The following is a 22,792-nucleotide window of genomic DNA, read 5'->3' as shown; positions in this document are numbered from 1 at the left end:
ACACTTTAGCCGCCTTCAGTGGGAGAAAATAAATGTAACACTTGCTGCTGGCAGGAAAACAGTATTTATATAGCCGAACTATAGTGACTAAGATAAATAGAACAAGATATTTGTTCATACAGATGTATCCTCATACATCTAGCCTAAATACGCCACACAGCGGGAGATGTCTGGCGTGCGTGAGCTGACAGGCCCCGTGCAACTCTGTTGGTTTTGGGTGTCTTTTTTTGCTGAAAATGTGTTTTATTCCCATCGCTATGCGAATAAGACGCCAAGTAGACTCTGCAGATAAAAATTATATGTGTGTGTTTGTGGCTGTAACTGCATACGAAATGGTACTTTACAGTGTTTTGTAGGAAAACACTATAGTGTAGCACTTCATATGCAGATACAGCCAGGGTCGCACATAGAATATAGGCATGCTGCATATAATTTTAATCCGCATGGGCTGCTCATGTGTCCCATCCACATCATTTTGCAAACAAGACGCATTTTAATGGAAAAAGTTGCACGAAATTACGCAGCGCCTGGCGTGACTAGAAGGGCTATTTCAAGTGCAGGGAGCCTAAATGTATGTGCACACATCTGTATGGATTTATTTTTATGTACAGCATGAAGCTTCTCTGATACATTGCAGTAATTAATCTTGGGTGGCAGTAAGGGGGGTATAATTGTATATATTATATATAGTATGAGAATACATGATTCTGAGGATGGGGCACAAATTGCTATTTAAGTATATAGTTATAACGTATTAAATGAGTGGAATTGCTTTTTCTGCTGATCTGAAATCACTTCTTAAGAACTGTGCCTCCCTGTGGTTAAATACTATGGAAAAATATAGAATGATTGGTTTTTCCAAGGCTATACTTTACAAACCATCTCTTGGACATGGTCCTGCACTAACAGATATATACTTTATATAACATATAGGTAGCATTTATAAAGTACATTCTATAAAATAATAGGTACGGGTAGAAGTGATTGCCCGCCTCTCTACTCTCTAGAAGGCTTGATACGTGTCCCCATTAATGTTTTCATGTGACAGTTTGCTTGCTACCTGCCCATGTAACATGCATGTATGGGACTGTTGCTCTGTTCTTCTGTACAGCTTACTGCTTGTATTGATGTTAGAAAATTTAAATTTTTGGCGACATAATAAAAGATAGCCCATTACTTTACAGTCTAGATGGATTTGCAATGTCTTTTTTTACTACTGTTTTCACCATGCCATAGGAGAGAACCAGCATGCTCTATCACATCTCTATAACTAATGGTGCAGACGGCTCATTTATGCCATTGCAGTCTCATTAATACATTACATTTTACCATTTATCAGCTTACTTTTTTATGGATCAAGCCTCCAGCTGACAGAGCCGCAGGTTTTCAATTTCCTGAAATCCTAGCAGTTCACTAAAACCTCATTCCTGCTGTCAAGGCAGCATTATCAATACATGGGCTCTAAACGCTTCATCAGTTCCACACCCTTGACGATGCTCATTAACCGTTGACGCAGAGATGAAATGGCCCAGGCATGACACGAGGATCCTACATTCCTGATAACCACAGCAGTGGAAGGTCACAATAAAAGAGTTGTGTGTGTACTGTATAGAAAATATGGTGTTTGTGTATGTAATGCACGAATACTATAGATGTAACAGTAGGAGTGCATATAAATAACTCATAGATGGAATATAATATATGCATACATGTGAATAAATAGTGTGTACTGTACAGTCCATTCTTACGTCTTTTGATAATTATGGTGCAGTTCTTATGCAGTATTCTGTATGTGCCATACATTTTGTAAGGGGTGATGGTAATGACTACAGTTGCATTAGACAGTCATGTATGTTGTGCCAGTACACCCCTGCTAGTAATAATTAGTCACATGGTGAGTGACGTATCTCTGGTCAACCGTGAATATGACAGATGGAGTTTAAAAAAAAAATAGGGTTGCTGGTAACGGCTTGGTTTTCAGGTATATTTTTGAATTACTATTTTTTGTGGTACTGATTAAAAACTACGATATGTACTGTACTTTATTATGTCTATAATATAAGACCCAAATGGAGGATGCACAGGAGACAGATGGGAAACTGCAGCATTCCTTTGCCAGACACGTACAAATCTCCAAGTGGATCATATGTGTGCTGACATCATATGTTCCATATGGTAGCGTGTATTTGGATTACAGCAGATGGCCACACCGAATCATGAAGCTATTGCAGCTTTGCACAGAATAAGGCAATGAGTCTACTACCAATGCTCTTCTCAAAGCTTTGAGGCTTTTCCTGCTAAGGTGCACACTGGAAATACAGGACCTCTAACAATAATCCCATAGCAAGTCTGCATAGAAAGAAAAAAACTACTCCTAGGACTGCAGCACGACTAAGAACAGACCATTTATTGCTATAATAACCCCACAGCATCAACAGTAGATGGCGTGTGCATGAATGTCTTTCAGCTCATACAGATGCTGTACTTGTAGCAGTGAATTGGCTGCGATCCGCCTTGCTGAAGTTCTATGACTGCAGGTTTTTTCCTTTGTATACACACACAATAATCCTGCTGCTACAAACAAGTATCAGTATGAATACAAATCCAATTTGGTTACACTTATAAGATGTGATATTGGATGAGATCCTGCCATTTGGCATGCAGTTGTCATTGTTAATGCAGTCTGACAATGACCAATAGTTGCCATCTGCATCATCTTTTGACTGCAATTACATTGCTGCTATTGGTTACAAGACTAAAGGCCCATACACACTAGAATATTTCTTCCAGCGATTTGAGTGATAACGACAGTTTTGAACAATGTATCATTCAAAGCGTCTGTAATGTGTACACAGCCAAAGTTGCGTGCTCTAGTGCTTGTTTAAAGCAGGTCGTCCGTCTTCCATGCATGCAGCTCAATCCTAGCAGAGAAGATCGTTCGACGTTCAGATCGTTTGTAAAATCGCTCAGTGTGTACACTCAATATCGTTTGTCAGGGAGTTTATGGGAGATCGCTTATCTTCTAAATTGTTCATCTTTCAAGTTTTCTAGTGTGTATGGCCCTCTTAATGTTTCGCTTTCAAATGAGCTCAACTTTGACTGGAGTTCACTATAGAACAACCGTAGCTCTGTAATCAATGGCAGTGGTAACCTTGACAAGATCTGCTGTGGATCCATTGATCCAGTGCAGTGGTTCCCAAACTACGTGCCGTGGCACTTGCAGGGTTGCCCTGGCTTGGTGGTCCAGGACCAATTAAAACTATTTATGGTCAATGTAATAGGCAAATCCAGTGTTTGTGGCTTCCCATCATAAAATATGTGGACAAACAGAAGTGAATCCTGTCCCTGAACTTAAGGACAACATATAAACACAATTCACTTAATTTAATACGTTTTTTAAAAATTTTACCATAGGAAACATTTGGCCTTGAAAAAGATTCTGATAGTTTAGGGCGCCGTGATTCTAAAAAGTTTGGGAACCACGGGAATTTTTGAACCAAAAACCAATCCTGAACACAGGAAATAACCGCTAGTAGAATGCTCTTTATATACTGGTTTTATCATATGTGCTGTGTGATCTAGAATTAACCTGTGTCCCCTGGTTTTACAAACAGCAAAGTCAGCCGAAGAATGCAAGTGACAAGCCACGCAGCAAAAAGTCGAAGGAGCCCAAACCACGGGTGAAAAAATTAAAATATCACCAGTATATTCCACCCGACCAGAAAGGGGAGAAGATTGAGCCTGAAATGGATTCCAATTATGCCCGTCTCCTGCAACAGCAGCAGCTCTTCCTTCAGCTCCAGATCCTGAGCCAGCAACATCAGCACTACAACTACCAGACCATCCTACCTGCACCACTCAAGTAGGGACATTTCTACTCTCCAGACAGTTCCCTGCAGATAACAATATGGCAGAGGTTCCCAAACTTGGTCCTCAAGGCACCCAAACAATCCAGGTTTTAGGGATATCCTGCTTGTATAGTCCAACTGACAGAGGTACTAATTAAGTCACCTGTTCCTAAGCAGGCATATCCTTTTAAACCTGGATTGTTGTGGTATCTTGAGGACTACTTTTGGGAACCATTTAGTTCCTCAGTATTGTTTTTGTAAAACAAGTGCTTTTTAGGCACCTTAACATTACCTTAACCCACTCTTTATACACTGTGCTGTACGATGTGTAAAAAGTGGACAACCTCTAATATAAAGCTCATGTTTGGTACTGTTTTCTGGGTTATCTTAATAATAGCACTGAGTAACACATTTCTTCCTCTCTACTTTTTATCTAGAGTAAATATAAGTTGTTTCTAATGCTCGGGGGACTTATTCAAGGAGCTGCAGCAAAACCTGTCTGTTCTACACCAAATAATGACCACTATATGTCACTGTTGTGATAAGCAACATAGTAATGCAGTTGGTTTTGCTGTGTACACAGATGTTTTTACTCGCACCTAATAGGCACAGTAAGATTACAATTGTAAAAAGTAATGTGAAACTGTTAAAATAAAAATTAAAAAACATAACATGATTAAAGATTTTGCTCCACTGTGACCACAATGCTTCTAAGGTCAGAACACCCATAACTGAGTGTGACAGTGCTATCAGTATAGCGTGCACCATGTTCTGGCACAGTGAAATAACACAATGGAAATGAGGTTCTTCCATATATCCACTTAGTGATTTATGAAGCAGTTAGTGGCAGAAATACAATCGCCATACTTCTACACAGATTACCATGTACTATGTGAAGATAATTTAGTTGTGTGTCTTGTGTGCAGTTTTATGTGGCTGAAATTGTACTGACATACCCAACTTCTACTGTACAGAATGGGACATGGTAAATTGGTCTTCACAGTTCTAGTTCTTTTTCTCAAGGTCACTGAATGACAAACCAAACAATGGAAACACTGTAACTAGCAATGTGAATAACAGCATTCCCTCAGCTCAGAGCTTCATCAACAAACAGAACAGCATCCAGTTCAGAAAAGCAGGACCACTACCTTCCAATCTGGATGATATGAAGGTAATAATGCAATAGATTACTGTATGTACAATACATAATACTGTGTAATATTAATAATATGTAATATGTGCTTTCATGCTAATAAATGTAATTAGCATAGAATGCGGTTTTCTACACAGATATTCTTGAGTAATATTCCACAGAACAGTTACAGGAAAAATACAGGTTACAGGCTAGACTTACTCTTTAACCCTGTAGTGGAACAGGGCATAACGGTGGATTCCCCAGCTGTACTTTTTTCTTTTGCTCAGTGATCATTAGTCATAGCCAGGGTTTCCAAAGAGGACAGGGGACCCCGAATGCGGTTTATTTATATGGGACCCAGTGAGGATATCGTCATTCCGGTTCCCGGCAGCCTAAATACCAACTTTTGGAATCCCCACACTGATCAGAATGATGACGCCGGCATCCCATCAGGGATCACAATCCCACACCGGCATCCCAACACCCGGGATTCCGAACAAGACCCTGCCGAGGCATCGGAGAAATAAGCCGCGGGGGTGGGGGGAGGCTTAGGGTAGGCTGCGGGGAGGGGGGTTTAGTTTTAGGCCCCCCAGGGAGGGTTAGGGTTTGGGGGGCAGGGTTAGGTTTAGGCTGCGGGCAGGGGAGGTTAGGTTTAGGCATCACCAGGGAGGGTTATGGTTAGGCTGAAGGGGTGGGGGGAGTTAGAATTAGGCATGCAGGAAGGGAGAGTTAGGGGGCATTGGGGGAAAGTAAGTATACTTACCTTTTTCTGTTGGTATTCCCACAATCGGAATTCTGATTGTCATCCCAACTGCCAGCATTCCGCACGCAACCCATTTATACACCCTCTCTGTTTTTAAAGCACAATGATTATACATCCCTGACTTCACTCCCTCATTGTATTCTTTAACAAATTACACATATCTCTTTAAAAACAAGTCTTTCAATAAATATATAGCTATATTTCTCTTACGTCCTAGAGGATACTGGGGTTCCATTTAGTACCATGGGGTATAGACGGGTCCACTAGGATCCATGGGCACTTTTAGAATTTGATAGTGTGGGCTGGCTCCTCCCTCTATGCCCCTCCTACCAGACTCGGGTTAGTAAATGTGCCCAGAGGAGCCGGTCATGCTTATGGAAGCTCCTGAAGCGTTTTCTGCATTTATTTTATATGTTTCTTATTTTCAGGCAGGGCTGGTTGGCACCAGCCTGCCTGCTTCGTGGGACTTAGGAGGGGGAACTGCCCAACCTCTTGAAGGGTTAATGGTCCCATTCCCCGCTGGCAGGACACTGAGCTCCTGAGGGAACTATTCACAAGCCCCACCACGGCAAGCATACATTCCCTCAGCACGCCGCCACCCCTAACAGAGCCAGAAGAATGAAGAGTGGTGAGTACTAAGCCGGTGTCCCGGTTAGCGGGGTGCCGCCCATTATGGCGGCATGAGGGTACGGAGACGCACGGCTTCTAACCGGGACGGAATGTGACTCCAGACACAGTACACAGCTGCGTCTCGGTATACTGTACACAGTACCCACATTGGCAAAAACAGCCTTTAAACGGTTTTCTCTCCATTTTAAGCACCAGATTACCTCAGCCAGTATAAAAAAAGCGGGAAGACTGCGCATCATTGAAGGGGCGGATCCAGCAGCTCAACAGCGCCATTTTACCTCTGCAGTGGACACAGACGCTGACTGACAGGGACGCGTAGCTCCTCCGGAGAGACTCCAGGTTACCTCAGCGGTACCAAGGGGTCATAGCAGGGGAGGAGCAATTATTAGTGTACTAAGTCCCATATCAGGGTACTTAGTCTGCGACCCGGCTAAGTTTGGCATTAGCGATAAGGGTGCAGTGGGGGCTGGCTCCAAATAACTCCCTGAGGGCTCTTTGTGGGTTAATTGTGCTTAACCTTTTCCTGTGTGTGTGTGCTTGCTGTCACATTTACATTATGTCAGGCAAAGTGTGTGTTTCTTGTACAGCGGAGTGTTCCTCTTTACCAGGGAGCTCACTACTGGGTACCTTCCCGGAATAGCGGGGCTGAACCAGAATGGGAATGATCTCAAATATTTTTACGAAATTAACCCGCAATGAGAAAGAGACACAATACTTAAGACAGACTGTGGATGAGTTTAAGAATAGAGACTCAGTCCCCAAACCAGCGTCTCAATCCCCTCCTATTTTTCCGCAAAAACGATCTCTGGCTCATATCCTGCAGTCTGACTCTGAAGCTGACGGGTCGGACATGGAGGAGGGTGAGGTGGATTTGGGGGGGGGGGGGGGGAGGAATACCACTCTGTCACAGGGAATAGAGGCTCTTATAGAGGCTATAAGAGATGTTCTGCAAATTCCTGATAAGGTGTCAGAGGAGTGTGAGGAATCTTATCTTAATGTAAAAAAGAAGTCCTCAGTCACTACGCCAGTGGACTGCTGATGCGGACTCCAGGAAAGGCGTGGAAGGCCTACCATTTACAGGAGAGGCATTGTTTGGAGATGAACTAGACAAAAGGATCTCCAAAGCTACTGCTGGTAAGTCTACATATCTTCCTTCCGCAGCTCCCCCAACCAGGAAAGCTTATTCAGCTTCAAATTTACAGTCCTTTCGGACGGCCAAGTTTAAGGGCAAATGCAGAGGTGCTTCTACGGCCTCCAGAAGTGCAAGAGGTAAACCACGCAAACCAGCAACTGCAGGTGCTCAGGAGCAGGGCTCAGGCTCTGCTTCCTCAAACCCTTCAGCATGACGGTGGACTGCGATGCCTGAAGGGCTGTCAGGTGGGAGCCCAACTAAAATTCTTCAGTCACATCTGGCCAAGTTCGTACCGGGATCCCTGGGTCATAGATCTTATTTCCCAGGACTTCAGACTGGAGTTCCAAGAGCTCCCACCTCACAGATTCTTCAAATCAGGCTTACCAGCTTCACAAGAGGCAAGTATAACTTTACAGCATGCCATCCAAAAACTGGTACAGACTCAAGTCATTGTTCCAGTTCCACCTCATCTGCAAAACAAGGGGTACTATTCCAACTTGTTTGTAGTACCGAAACCGGACGGTTCGGTATGGCCGATTCTGGACCTCAAGTCCTTGAACCCGTCCTTAAGAGTGTTCAAGTTCAAGATGGAGTCTCTGAGAGCGGTGATCTCAGGTCTGGAGGAAGAGGAATTCCTAGTGTCTCGGGATATCAAGGATGTGTACCTTCACATTTCGATCTGGCCGCCTCATCATGCTTATCTACAGCTTGCACTGCAGGACTATCACTACCAGTTCCAGGCCCTGCCATTTGGTCTCTCCATGGAACCGAGGGTATTCACCAAAGTGATGGCAGAGAATATGTTTATACTCCGCAAACAGGGAGTGAATATAATTCCGTACCTGGACGATCTTCTGATAAAGGTGCCATCCAGGGAGAGGTTGCTGGACAGCATTGGTCTCTCAACCAAACTTTTCCAGGATCACGGGTGGATTCTGAACCTTCCGAAATCTCACCTAGAGCCAACACGGAGGCTCCCATTCCTGGGAATTATACTGGACACGAAGTCGCAGAAAGTGTTCCGTTGGAAAAGGCATTGGTAATCCAGTCGATGGTTCAGGATGTCCTGAAGCCAACCCGGATATCGGTACATCTATTCATTTGCCTTCTGGGGAAAATGGTGGCCTCTTACGAGGCGCTTCAATATGGAAGGTTTCACGCAAGACCTTTCCAGCTTGATCTGTTGGACAAATGGTCCGGATCGCATCTTCACATGCACCAGAGGATCCGTCTGTCGCCAAAAGCCATGATCTCCCTTCTGTGGTGGCTACAGATTCCTCACCTCATCGAGGGTCGGAGGTTCGGAATTCAGGACTGAATCCTGTTAACGACGGATGCAAGCCTCAGAGGTTGGGGAGCAGTCACCCAAGGGGTGCAGTTTCAAGGAAGATGGTCAAGTCAGGAAGTCATCCTTCCAATCAACATTCTGGAACTCGGGGCAATATACAACGCCCTTCTGCAGGTCTCACATCTTCTTCAAGATCGGGCCATTCAAGTCCAGTCGGACAATGTGACGGCAGTGACGTACATAAACCGACAGGGCAGAATGAAAAGCAGAGCAGCAATGTCAGAGGAGTCAAGAATTCTCCTCTGGGCAGAAAAAAACGCTGTGGCGTTGTCAGCAGTCTTCATTCTGGGAGTAGACAACTGGGAAGCAGACTTCCTCAGCAGACACGACCTGCACATGGGGGAGTGGGGCCTTCACCCGTAAGTGTTCAGGTGCTTGACACGTCGATGGGGATATCCACAAATTGCCATGATGGCCTCTTGTCTCAACAAGAAGCTCAAGCGGTATTGTTCCAGGTCAAGAGACCCACAGGCAGTGGCTGTAGACGCTCTGACGACTCCATGGGTCTATCAGATGGTGTACATGTTTCCTCCACTTCCTCTGATCCCAAGAATTCTAAAAAGAATAAAAAGGGAAAAGATTCATGCAATTCTCATTTATCCGGACTGGCCAAGAAGGGCCTGGTACGCGGACCTTCTGTAGATGCTCCTCGAAGATCCGTGGCCTCTACCTCTTCGCAAGGATCTTCTGCAACAGGGCCCGTTTGTCTATCAGGACTTACCGTGGCTACGTTTGACGACATGGGAATTGAACGGCTAATTCTAGCCAGAAGAGGGATCCCTAACAAAGTTATCCCGACTATGATCCAAGCCAGGGAGGGGGTAACATATAAACATTACCACCGTATTTCGAAGAAATACGTCTCTTGGTGTGAGAGCAGACATTTTTCTGCAGTGGAATTCCATCTGGGACGTTTCCTGCTTTTTCTGCAGCCAGGTGTGATTTCGGCATTGTCCATTTTCTTTCAAAAACAATTGGCTTCTCTCCCTGAGGTCCAGACATTTTTGAAAGGTGTTCTAAACATCCAGCCTCCCTTTGTGCCTACCACTGCACCTTGGGATCTTAATTTGGTGTTGCAGTTCCTCCAATCGGAATGGTTTGATCCGTTACAGGAGGTGGACATAAAATATTTTACGTAGAAGACCCTCACACTGTTGATATTGGCTTCAGCAAGATGTGTGTCGGAGCTGGGGGCTTTGTCTCACAAGAGCCCCTATTTAATTTTTCATGAGGACAGAGCTGAACTCAGAACTCGTCAGCAATTTCTTCCTAAAGTGGTGTCTGCATTTCACATTGTTATCACCGACACCTCTGCTACCTCAAAGTCTTTGGATGTTTTGAGGGCTTTGAAGGTATACGTAAAGAGTACAGCTCGTCACAGGTAATCAGACTAGCTGTTTGTTCTCTATGATCCCAATAAATTTGGGTGTCCTGCTTCAAAGCAGACAATTGCACGCTGGATCAGGCTCACAATCCAGCATACTTATTCCACGGCACAGGCCCAATCTACTAGGTCGGTGGGTTCTTCCTGGGCGACAGCCCGGGGTGTCTCTGCTTTACAGCTCTGCCGAGCGGATTCTTGGTCTGGTTCGAACACGTTTGCTAAGTTCTACAAGTTTGATACTTTGGCCTCTGAGGACTTTCAGTTTGGTCAATTAGTTCTGCGGGAACCTCAGCACTCTCCCACCCGGTTTGGGAGCTTTGGTACATCCCCATGGTATTAAATGGAACCCCAGTATCCTCTAGGATGTAAGAGAAAATAGGATTTGAATTACCTACCGGTAAATCCTTTTCTCGTAGTCCGTAGAGGATACTGGGCCGGCCGCTCGCCCAGTGCTTTGTTTCTTCCTGCACTGTTACATGGTTAAGTATTGCTGATTGAGCTGTTTCTGTTCCTGTTTAAAGTTGAGTTAGCATAGCTTTCCTCTGGTTTGTGTGTGCTGGTTCGGAATCTCACCACTATCCTTTATATCCTTCTCTCAAAGTATGTCCGTCTCCTCGGGCACAGTTTCCTAGACTGAGTCTGGTAAGAGGGGCATAGAGGGAGGAGCCAGCCCACACTATCAAATTCTTAAAGTGCCCATGGCTCCTAGTGGACCCGTCTATACCCCATTGTACTAATGGAACCCCAGTACGGACTATGAGAAAAGGATTTACCTAATAATTTTATTCTTTGAGTTCAGTTATCTGTCTAGAGATTGCAAAGGGTGAAGCTATGGCAATGTGTGTTTTATTTCCCAATGTTTCCTCTATTAATAAAATTAAAAATTGTCCACTATGATGCACCCTACTCACCCACCCCCCTAGTGAAAGGGACTTGTAGAGAAAATGTGAAATTTGCTCTGGTCACCTGAGGCAAATACACATGGTCCTGAAGGGGTTAAGCAGTCAGCAACTCACTGGGGTTCTGTCTAACTACACCTCACAGCTAGAGACCTATACATTGTGCCAATTGGAGATCTGCAAATGACCTTTTCTGTCATTTGGGTGATTATATTACATGGTTTTACAATCTACAGGGTATATTAAGTGTTCGCGAACATGACTTCTTTGGAGCAACACAGGAAAAGATTTTTAGCAACTTGTCAGGCAGTGTCAGAGTGGTCCGAACGTCATAGTCTACTGCACCCTTGTATATTTTTGTGGTTGCTATGGCTAAATTAAATTGGGTTTACACATAATACAATCACCTATCACTCAAGAGTAACTGTAGCCAGAATTCATTGTTGCAGTCAGTAGCTGAATGTAAATGAGGTGGAATATTTCTGCTGAGTGCTGATTATAGAGGGCACGCACACAGTATGCGACTAAGGATATTTAGGGATAACAAAAGCATTAGCATAGAATACATTTTTGTAGACAAACAAGCTCATCCTGTTTACTGACTCATTACTGTTTTGCATTGCAGGTTGCAGAACTTAAAATGGAATTGAAACTGAGAGGCTTGCCAGTATCTGGCACAAAAACAGATCTTATTGAACGTTTAAAACCTTACCAGGATTTAAACAATAATGGTGTTAGTGTGACCAGTGCCACAATTGTGACCACCACTGCCACGACTACGGCTTCCTGTAGTGTTGCGGCAGAAGACACTACAGCGACATATACCACAGCTACTGTAAATAACTCCGCACCCACTTTTAATACAGACGTAACATCCCCTGCAAATGGGAGCAACCAGATGCATTTGGATCCCATTAACTCTCCACTACCTATGTCTCCAACCCCTTCCGAGCAATCCAACTTTAGCACTGAAGACACTAATATGACGGACACTTTTGCAGAGATTATGACCATGATGTCGCCATCCCAGTTCATGAACACTTCACCTATAAAGATGAATTTAAATGAGGACAGCATGGGAGCAGCTAGCGCAAGCACTACAAGCATAGATTTGGATGCTGCAGAAAAGGACCGCAAGCTTCAAGAAAAGGAAAAGCAGATTGAGGAGCTGAAACGGAAGTTGGAACAAGAGCAGAAGCTTGTGGAGGTGCTGAAGATGCAGCTGGAAGTAGAGAAACGTGGGCAGCAGCAACAGCCGTGTTCTAATATTCTGTTAAACATGGATCAGAAGCTTTTTAGTGCAAACATTAAAGAGGAGAACTCAATGTCTGACTGCCAGAATAATACCCAGACCATTCTGAGTGGGCATTTGATAGGACAGCCCACAGTAACTACTGGTGGCCAGAGTATTATTGCCAACAATGCTGTTGTCATCAAGCATGAAGTTCCTTTAGCTAATCCTGAGCATCAAAACATTATCCAGCAATTTTATGTGACATCTCAAAGACCACCACAAGCGACAGTGGTGACTCAGCCCCAGGCACTACTAACCACACCAACGGCCCAGATCCTGCTTCCTGTCTCTATCCAGACTACCAATGCAATGCAGCTGTCCATGGTGCAGGTGTGTCATTAGTATTGTCATATTGTACACGGGTTCTCACATTAATCATATACAATGTACTGTAGTAATGCTTGGTGAAGAAGGTATCCTGTAATTCTCATACACATTGTTTGCAACTTTGAACATAAAATGTAGTGCCCTCATCATTATTCATTGGCAGGAAATTTCTGTTACTCATATAAAATCACTTTGGGGTCTATTCAATTCAATGCATGTCGTATACTCTCCGAAGGAGAGGATCCGACAATGCAGTATTCAGTTTGCGGTCAAATCCGACTGGTTTTGCCCGTTTTTGACAACGCGATCCGATTTTTTTTTAAAGTCGGATTGACATTGTCGAAAATGGGACTAAAACCTGTCTGATTTGGCCACAAATCCGACAAAACACGTGGATCCGCGGCTAATCCGCCGATCCACGTGTTTTCCGACTAGATGGCAGTTCCGACTTCAGTTGAATACTGTCCTTTATATCTTGAAAATAATTATTGACTTCTAGTATATGTATACTTCTAGTTTAGAGTGTGAATTATAACTATTATGTTGTTCTGCTCTTGGGTGTGATACAATATGTTGACACCAGAATGTTGATTTGGTCTGAATGTCAACACAGGTGTTATGTCGACATGGCCAAAGTTGTGTCAATAGATGTCATAATGTTTATCTACTGTAAGAGCCCTAACTGAAGCCTAAACCTAAAGCCAACCCTAAGCCTTTAATGATGACATTGTGACTGTCATCATTCACAATGCCGACATAATGTCTATGCAGTCGCTCATTCTGAATGTCGACTTAATGACTGCACATTGTTGCTCTTGGCCCCATGTTACACAAATATGGTTCCCTTTGGCTTACAAGAATCCATGTTCATGTAAATCAGGGCCAACTATAAACCTTGTAGTAGAGGTAGAGGTAATGTACCAAAAAATATGTTATCACACCAGATGATCTAGAGAAACAAGGAATCTCTTGTTTTCTTGAGAAGGGAGTGATTTTAGTTATTTATTTTGTGAGTTGCCTGACCAAGTTGACCCTGGGATTTTACTGTATCAAATAAAGTATTACTCTCATAATAATAAATAAATAATAATTGAATAGGGTAAATAAATTACATAGCGGTAACATTAACAGAAATACTGAATCAGAACCCACACTAAGGGCTCAATTCAGTTAGACAACGAGTTTGCGAAAGCAACCATGCTTCATGAAACTTACATACATCGTGGCAACAGGCACAGCTGAGAAATGTGAGATTTAATTGGATGTGCTGATTCTCAGGACTCGTAGCGATGTGGTTTAACTTTTCTACAAAAAGTGACCTGGGAGAAGTGCATGTAAAAGTGGGGAAATCATCCTGGACCCCAAAAAGTGGCAACTGAGATAGGACCATAGAGAAGGCTGTTAGTTGCCATAAAGAAAGTACTGGAGGTTCTTGATGAGTGGGAAATGACAGTTATATGCATTTTTTATTAATGGTGGAAAAATGATAGCTAGCATGTGTTTTTTCGGCAACAGTATATCTGGTGCGAAAAAATGTCTGTATAGTGATTTTTTAGTGTTTTTATACAAGCGTGTAAAAGGTTGCAAAAAACCCTTTTAGCTCCCATCTACAAGTTTTGAAAACCCCTTTCCCATCAACACAACACTTCAGCATACTTTTCCAATATTATTTAAACTATTATTGATCCAAATACAGAAATACACCTAAAATATGTCTTTATTGTCCAAATTATACTTTTTAAACACCTCCAGGTGCATTATTATTATTCATTGGCAGGGTATACCAAAGGTTTTTCGCACCATCCTGTCGCTGACTGGCGATCCCCATTGCTGTGGTCCGTCGCGCCAGCGCATTTGGGTGCATGTACGGTTCAGATCTGATGGCAGACTGTGAGAAAACGCAGCCTAGCGATTAGGTCTGAATCGGGCCCATTGTTATCTTAGAATAAAGATTTCCCCACCTTTTCACCTTCACAGGGTTGTTGTGCAGGGAAAAAGCATTGCAAGTTTGGAATTGAATTGCAAATGCAATTTCCAATGCAAATTCGCTGTGAAAAGGCCTTTGGGACCTAACCTTCTCCTAATTGAATTCAACCTGAAATGGTATCCCTGATTACTGGTCTTTCTTGTTATATAATACTAGGGGGTGTATTCAATAAGAGTCGGATCCATTCCGACATGCATTTGTTGGAATGGATCCGACAACCCCTATTCAATGGACGGCCAAATCCGACTGTCCTTTCCTGCCTCTGCAGTCAGCAGCTGCCGGGTGCTCTGACAGCGGTGGCGGGGGAAGTAACGGGGGCGGCGGAGGGAAGCTGGACGGCGGCGGGCGGTGGAGGTAAGCTGGACGGCGGTGGGGAGAGCTGAAATCAGCGGCTGGTGGGGGGAGCTGGCGGCAGGGAGAGAGGTGCCTGGCCGGGGAAAGGCCAGGCAAGGTACCTCACATCCCCGTAGCCCGCCGCACTGCTTCCCCTCACCTCACCTCACCTCAATCCGACTTGTTTTCAAGTCGGATTGAGTTTGTCGGAAAGGGGGCCAAAACCTGTTGGATTTGGCCCCATTTCAGACCGAAACACGTGGATCGGCGGCTATTCCCGACTTGTCGGAAAAAAACTGCCTCTAATGAATAGGTCGGAACCCCTTCCAACCTATTTCTGACGGAAGCTGCCTTCTTTCCAACAAGACGGCAGCTTCCGACAGTTACTGAATGCACCCCTAGAAGTTAAAAGAACTGCGTTTTCAGATTTAAAAAATGAACTAGATGGAGAAATTCTCAGACCGCATAAATGATATCAGTGGAAATGTCCTGCTCTCAGGAACATGGGATGCTTTGGAATACATTAGCTTACAGTATTATATACACTGCTTTGCCTGGAGGTATTGTGGCCCATTATTGTATAAAAGGAGCACTGTATACTTTTGTGTTTTTAATCTATCTTTCACAGTGAAGTAACGTTTCACATAAATTATCATCTATTTTCTTCTTTCATCCCAAATACCTGTGGCTTTCCAAAAATGTTCTCTTTACCTTTTATACTCGCAGTCAGGTGTCTCAGCTGAAATCTCAGTACCACTTTAATGTATTATACTTTTGACTTTTTCAGCTTTTTAAAAGTACACACGTTATACCTTCAGGTATACCTTCATGTATAACTGTATTAGCCTGAGACAAACTTATACAGTATTTACTGCAGTTCTCTAATATGATCTAATGTAATTAGGTACCTCTAATAGAGGATGCATCTAAAGCAAATCCATTCTGTAGAGCAGCAGAAGAGTGTATCCATGTAAAAATAATCTCTCGAGTGCATTGCTGTCGTTGGCAAGCCTATAATACATGTTCACTGCCTAGTGTTTTAATCTTTTGTATCCCTGCTCCCTCCTAGAGTAACTCTGGCGCATAATTACCTTGTACCCACGGCTCGTCACTGACTGCTAGCACTGATCGCTTTGTACAGCCTGTAGGATGTTACACTTATAAGATCTGACAGATTTCCCAGGATACAGCTCTCCCCGCATTCTCCTGTTCGGAATGTACCATACAATAATAGCACATTTTAGGAATTTCTGTTATAACTTACTATCCTATAGATGTGGCCTCATACATCCGTATCAGTACACCACACAGCGTGAGATGTCTGGAGCGAGTGAGCCATCAGGTCCCGTGCAACTGTGCTAGATATGGCCTTCTTTTTTTGTGAAAAATGCATCTTATGGTGCCCATACACTTGTGAGATGTCTGGTACAATCCTACGATTTCGACCGCATCTGTGCGATAAATCGCAGGATTGTATGCACATCTTATGTACCATGCGACGCAATGCGCGGGCACGCCGGCCGAATCTCGCGTCTCAAGGTCTTATGTGCTGCACTTAATATTTATTGGATCGCACATGCGATCGCATGCTGTTTTTACCACATTCGATTTATCGCACTGTGACATGCGATCTGTGAGGTATTTAGCTCACTTCCTGGACACTCCCCTCCACCCTGGTCACAAGGGGCATGCAATAAATTGCATGATTATATGCGCATCAGATGCACAAAAAAAACACTTTCTATGCGATTTATCGCAATGTGAGCTTCAAGGGAAATTGGGCCTGATATCGCATCTCATGCAATCGCACAAGTGTATGGCCAGCATAAGTTGCAACACACTGTGTCTAGGACCCACCAGCACACTGTGCTGATTAATTTGATCTATTACACTTATATATTGTGTGAGCGTATATGAAGAACTTAGAAAAAAGCTGCGGCTGCTACATTGTAGCACTTCGTGTACAGATTCAGAGACAGATATACAGTACAAGTGTCATATATAAGATTAATCAACATAGTCTCCTGGTGCGTCCTAGTCACATAATGTTGCGAGTAAGTTGCATTTTCAGCAAAAAGATGCCCGGTGTTATTAGAGTCTCACAGAGCCAAGCACGCCGAGAGGGGCTGTTTGGCACGACTGCAGCAGTGATGTATTAGGACATATCTGTAGTAAAGAAGATTATAATAAGTTATAGCTGCAGTAGGTGCAGAGAGAAGGTGGATCATAGGAGCTCTATTTATGCTTTAGGAGTATTTTACATTTGGTACCTATGAATTTTTTGGCAGGGAGATCAGAGGTAGCTGCTAGTGTGTTAAGAGTAAGCTCCTGTAGTGAGGTGGAGGTGGTGGGGAGGAATGCTTTGAAGGTCAAGGGACTGTTTAAAGGTGGATTAGAGTATTCAAAATGTGACAGTGGTGAATTCCCCATTAGGCACGTGAGACAGGTGCTTAGGGGCACCACTTGTTGGATGATGGCACTGAGGACACTTGTTTTAGTACTGTTAGTCTGAATTTACTAGTAACTATAAAATATTTCAACCATACCATATGCTATGTTGAGTGTGGGTGGTTAGCACGTGCGCAGTCTGTCCCTCTATTTTGTCCTACTAAGTAAATATGTATGCATAATTAAAACTAATATGAAAAGTCGTGACTTGTTTTATTAAATTGTCAATGTAATGAGGGCCTATAATCAAACAATAAAAGTGGTCCGAGAGGCGGCCATTACTTTTGTGCCTAGGGGTGCTCTGACCATTAAATCTGTCATTGATATCACAAAAGTACTGTATTTACAATGCACATTTATTGGCAAGCTGCTCAATCATATTGTGATGTCACTCAGGTGCTAAAAGGGAAGGGTAAAAATTCTGTGTAAGAAAAAACATTTTGCTATTCCTAGTACACACTGAGTGAAAAATAACACTACATAATAATCAGATAATACAGAGATCTTGGTTGCAAATATCTGTAGATACTGTATATGCAACCAAGATCTCTGTATTATCTGATTATTATGTAGCGTTATTTTTCACTCAGTGTGCATTAGGGATAGCAGTAAGTACTGTATTTGTCTGCATATATCACATTCTCACTGTGCTTTTCACTTTCCCATTGTGATTACATAGCCACTTCTGTCCTGAGTAATACTGCAATGGATTTTTTTTCTTTCTAACTTCAGGATCCCATGTGTTTTGTCCCATATAACCAGACTTGGTTCACATTTTCCCTATAAATCACTTTCTCTGGCATTACGTGTCTTACTCTGTAGTCTAGCCAAGTGAGTTTTAGGGACAAATTGTACTTATTTTTGGTTGCATACTGGAATAAAGACTATTTTTGTATTATTATTTGGATATTGCAGTTAAATATGTGCAAACATTGGAAAACAGTGCAGTTAGCCATGGTGCATCATCTTGTTCCTTTTATTGATTTTACTACGCAAGCAGCTGACTCACACCAACAGTATGTAATGCACTGCCTGGCCAACAAGGACAGACTCTTACGTCCTGCTGCACAAAAGGGGCTTAACCCAGTGCATAGCTATATATTCAGCAACAGGAGCCTAGCCAGAACTTTTTGGGCCCCTTAGCAACATTTTGAAGGAGTCCCTGTCCCACTGTTTCTAAAGAGACACCTCTCGGCAGCAGTTGTTAATTTTATGCCCCATAATAGTGCCCTAGTTCATTTTCTGAACCATAGTAGTGCCTTCGTTAATGTAAAGCCCCATAATAGAGCCCTGGTTTATTTTATGAACCATAGTAGTGCCCTAACTCACATTATGTCACATTGTAGGGCTGCCAGTACACATTATGCCACACATTCCCCCCGATTCATTTTGACATACAGTGCCCCTAGTTCATATTATGTAACATTGTAATGCCCTCCAGTTCATTTTTTACTACATTACAATCAGTAGGTCTAGGGTCGAAAATATATATTTGTAAGCCCCAAGGCAAAGTTTGTAAAGGCCACTATGGTCCACCCAGTGGTGACAGGGAAGGCGGGCCCCTCTTAGTCCTGGGCCCCATAGCAGCGGCACTCCCTACACCTACAGATGGAGCCCATAGAGACTGCATGGTGCGATTGCACCCGTGACTATTCGCGTTTTCTGCTAATAGTCGCATGTTGTGGTGCTTGTATATTTGGGTATGCATTGTGGCAAATCGGATAGTGGCGATTTATCTGTATTGTAGCTGCGCCCTTGTTCTGCAGCGCATACGTCTGCAGTGCAGTGTAACCTGGCAGCACAAGGGGGTCCTGTCCCGCTGGAAAAATGTGCCTTACTGTACAAATTTTATATACTTTCCCTTTCCAGGCAGTTAAGGGATTTGGAAAATGATAATAATGTGCCAGGTTCCTTCCAATGCATTATTTTATTAATATTTTATTTCTCTGACGTCCTAGTGGATGCTGGGACTCCGTAAGGACCATGGGGATATAGCGGCTCTGCAGGAGACAGGGCACAAAACAAAAGCTTAAGGATCAGGTGGTGTGCACTGGCTCCTCCCCCTATGACCCTCCTCCAAGCCTCAGTTAGATTTTTGTGCCCGGCCGAGAAGGGTGCAATCTAGGTGGCTCTCCTGAGCTGCTTAGAATAAAAGTTTAGCTTCAGAATCAGGGTAAAAAAGAGAAGGGGGGGCATTGTTGGCAGCAAATAACAATAATTAACAGCAGCTATAAGGGAATAACACTTATATAAGGTTATCCCTGTATATATATATAGCGCTGTGTGTGTGTTGGCAGACTCTCCCTCTGTCTCTCCAAAGGGCTAAGTGGGGTCCTGTCCTCTATCAGAGCATTCCCGGTGTGTGTGTGCTGTGTGTCGGTACGCGTGTGTCGACATGTATGAGGAGGAAAATTATGTGGAGGCGGAGCAGTTGCCTGCGTTGGTGATGTCACCCCCTAGGGAGTCGACACCTGACTGGATGATTGTATTTAAACAATTAAGTGATAATGTCAGCAATTTGCAAAAAACTGTTGACGACATGAGACAGCCGGCAAATCAGTTAGTGCCTGTCCAGGCGTCTCAGACACCGTCAGGGGCGCTAAAACGCCCGTTACCTCAGTGGGTCGACACAGACCCTGACACAGATACTGAGTCTAGTGTCGACGGTGACGAGACAAACGTAATGTCCAGTAGGGCCACACGTTACATGATCACGGCAATGAAAGAGGCATTGAACCTTTCTGACACTACAAGTACCACAAAGAAGGGTATTATGTGGGGTGAGAAAAAACTACCAATATTTTTTCCTGAGTCAGAGGAAATAAATGAGGTGTGTGAAAAAGCGTGGGTTTCTCCCGATAAAAAACAGCTAATTTCTAAAAAATTATTAGCATTATATCCTTTCCCGCCAGAGGTTAGGGCGCGTTTGGAAACACCCCCTAGGGTAGATAAGGCGCTCACACGTTTATCTAAACAAGTAGCGTTACCGTCTCCTGATACGGCTACCCTCAAAGAACCAGCTGATAGAAGGCTGGAAAATATCCTAAAAAGTATATACACACATACTGGTGTTATACTGCGACCAGCAATCGCCTCAGCCTGGATGTGCAGTGCTGGAGTCGCATGGTCGGATTCCCTGACTGAGAATATTGATACCCTGGATAGGGACAATATTTTGTTAACTATAGAACATTTAAAGGATGCATTATTATATATGCGTGATGCACAGAGGGATATTTGCACCATGGCATCAAGAGTAAGTGCTATGTCCATCTCTGCCAGAAGAGCGTTGTGGACGCGACAGTGGTCAGGGGATGCGGATTCCAAACGGCACATGGAAGTATTGCCGTATAAAGGGGAGGAGTTATTTGGGGCTGGTCTATCGGACCTGGTGGCCACGGCAACGGCTGGAAAATCCACCTTTTTACCCCAGGTCACTCCACATCAGCAGAAAAAGACACCGTCTTTTCAATCTCAGTCCTTTCGTTCCCATAAGTACAAGCGAGCAAAAGGCCACTCCTTTCTGCCCCGGGGCAGAGGAAGAGGAAAAAGACTGCACCATGCAGCCGCTTCCCAAGAGCAGAAGCCCTCCCCTGCTTCTGCCAAGTCTTCAGCATGACGCTGGGGCTTTACAAGCAGACTCGGATATGGTGGGGGCCCGTCTCAAAAATTTCAACGCGCAGTGGGCTCACTCGCAAGTGGATCCCTGGATTCTACAGGTAGTATCGCAGGGGTACAAACTGGAATTCGAGGCGTTTCCCCCTCATCGTTTCCTGAAGTCTGCTTTACCAAAGTCTCCCTCCGACAGGGAGGCAGTTCTAGAAGCCATTCACAAGCTGTATTCCCAGCAGGTGATAATCAAGGTACCCCTCCTGCAACAAGGAAAGGGGTATTATTCCACGCTGTTTGTGGTACCGAAGCCGGACGGCTCGGTGAGACCAATTTTAAATCTGAAATCCTTGAACACTTACATAAAAAGGTTCAAATTCAAGATGGAGTCACTCAGAGCAGTGATAGCGAACCTGGAAGAAGGGGACTATATGGTGTCTCTGGACATCAAAGATGCTTATCTCCACGTCCCGATATACCCTTCTCACCAAGGGTACCTCAGGTTTGTAGTACTAAACTGTCATTATCAGTTTCAGACGCTGCCGTTTGGATTGTCCACGGCACCTCGGGTCTTTACCAAGGTAATGGCCGAAATGATGATTCTTCTACGAAGAAAAGGCATTTCAATTATCCCTTACTTGGACGATCTCCTGATAAGGGCAAGATCCAGGGAACAGTTAGAAGTCGGAGTAGCACTATCTCAGGTAGTGTTACGTCAGCACGGGTGGATTCTAAATATTCCAAAATCGCAGCTGATTCCAACGACACGTCTACTGTTCCTAGGAATGATTCTGGACACAGTCCAGAAGAAGGTGTTTCTCCCGGAGGAGAAGGCCAGGGAGTTATCCGAGCTAGTCAGGAACCTCCTAAAACCAGGACAGGTCTCAGTGCATCAGTGCACGAGGGTCCTGGGGAAAATGGTGGCTTCTTACGAAGCGATTCCATTCGGAAGATTCCATGCAAGAACATTTCAGTGGGATCTACTGGACAAATGGTCCGGATCGCATCTGCAGATGCATCAGCGGATAACCCTGTCGCCAAGGACAAGGGTGTCTCTCCTGTGGTGGCTGCAGAGTGCTCATCTACTAGAGGGCCGCAGATTTGGCATTCAGGATTGGATCCTGGTAACCACGGATGCCAGCCTGAGAGGCTGGGGAGCAGTCACACAGGGAAGGAATTTCCAGGGCCTGTGGTCAAGCTTGGAAACGTCTCTTCATATAAACATTCTGGAACTAAGGGCCATTTACAATGCCCTAAGTCAAGCAAAACCTCTGCTTCAGGGTCAGGCGGTGTTGATCCAATCGGACAACATCACGTCAGTCGCCCACGTAAACAGACAGGGCGGCACGAGAAGCAGGAGGGCAATGGCAGAAGCTGCAAGGATTCTTCGCTGGGCGGAAAATCATGTGATAGCACTGTCAGCAGTATTCATTCCGGGAGTGGACAACTGGGAAGCAGACTTCCTCAGCAGACACGACCTTCACCCGGGAGAGTGGGGACTTCACCCAGAAGTCTTCCACCTGATTGTAAACCGTTGGGAAAAACCAAAGGTGGACATGATGGCGTCACGTCTAAACAAAAAAACTGGACAGATATTGCGCCAGGTCAAGGGACCCTCAGGCAATAGCAGTGGACGCTCTGGTAACGCCGTGGGT

The 22,792-nt window shown here is 44.2% G+C and overlaps 1 protein-coding gene across 3 annotated transcripts in view; it reads left to right on the top strand.

Moving 5' to 3' along the window:
• Positions 1 to 22,792, top strand: part of MRTFB (myocardin related transcription factor B) — a 192,417-nt gene that overhangs the window by 123,980 nt on the left and 45,645 nt on the right. For all 3 annotated transcript variants that reach the window (XM_063934322.1, XM_063934321.1, XM_063934323.1), the window contains 3 exons: positions 3,615 to 3,862; positions 4,872 to 5,019; positions 11,765 to 12,763. In XM_063934322.1, coding sequence (XP_063790392.1) covers positions 3,615 to 3,862; positions 4,872 to 5,019; positions 11,765 to 12,763 — 1,395 coding nt within the window. The remainder of the gene's footprint in view (positions 1 to 3,614; positions 3,863 to 4,871; positions 5,020 to 11,764; positions 12,764 to 22,792) is intronic.

Source organism: Pseudophryne corroboree, chromosome 7 (assembly GCF_028390025.1).
Source record: "Pseudophryne corroboree isolate aPseCor3 chromosome 7, aPseCor3.hap2, whole genome shotgun sequence".
Lineage (NCBI taxonomy): Eukaryota > Metazoa > Chordata > Amphibia > Anura > Myobatrachidae > Pseudophryne > Pseudophryne corroboree.
Note: the sequence above shows the minus strand (reverse complement) of the source record. Positions and strands in the feature narration are given on the sequence as shown.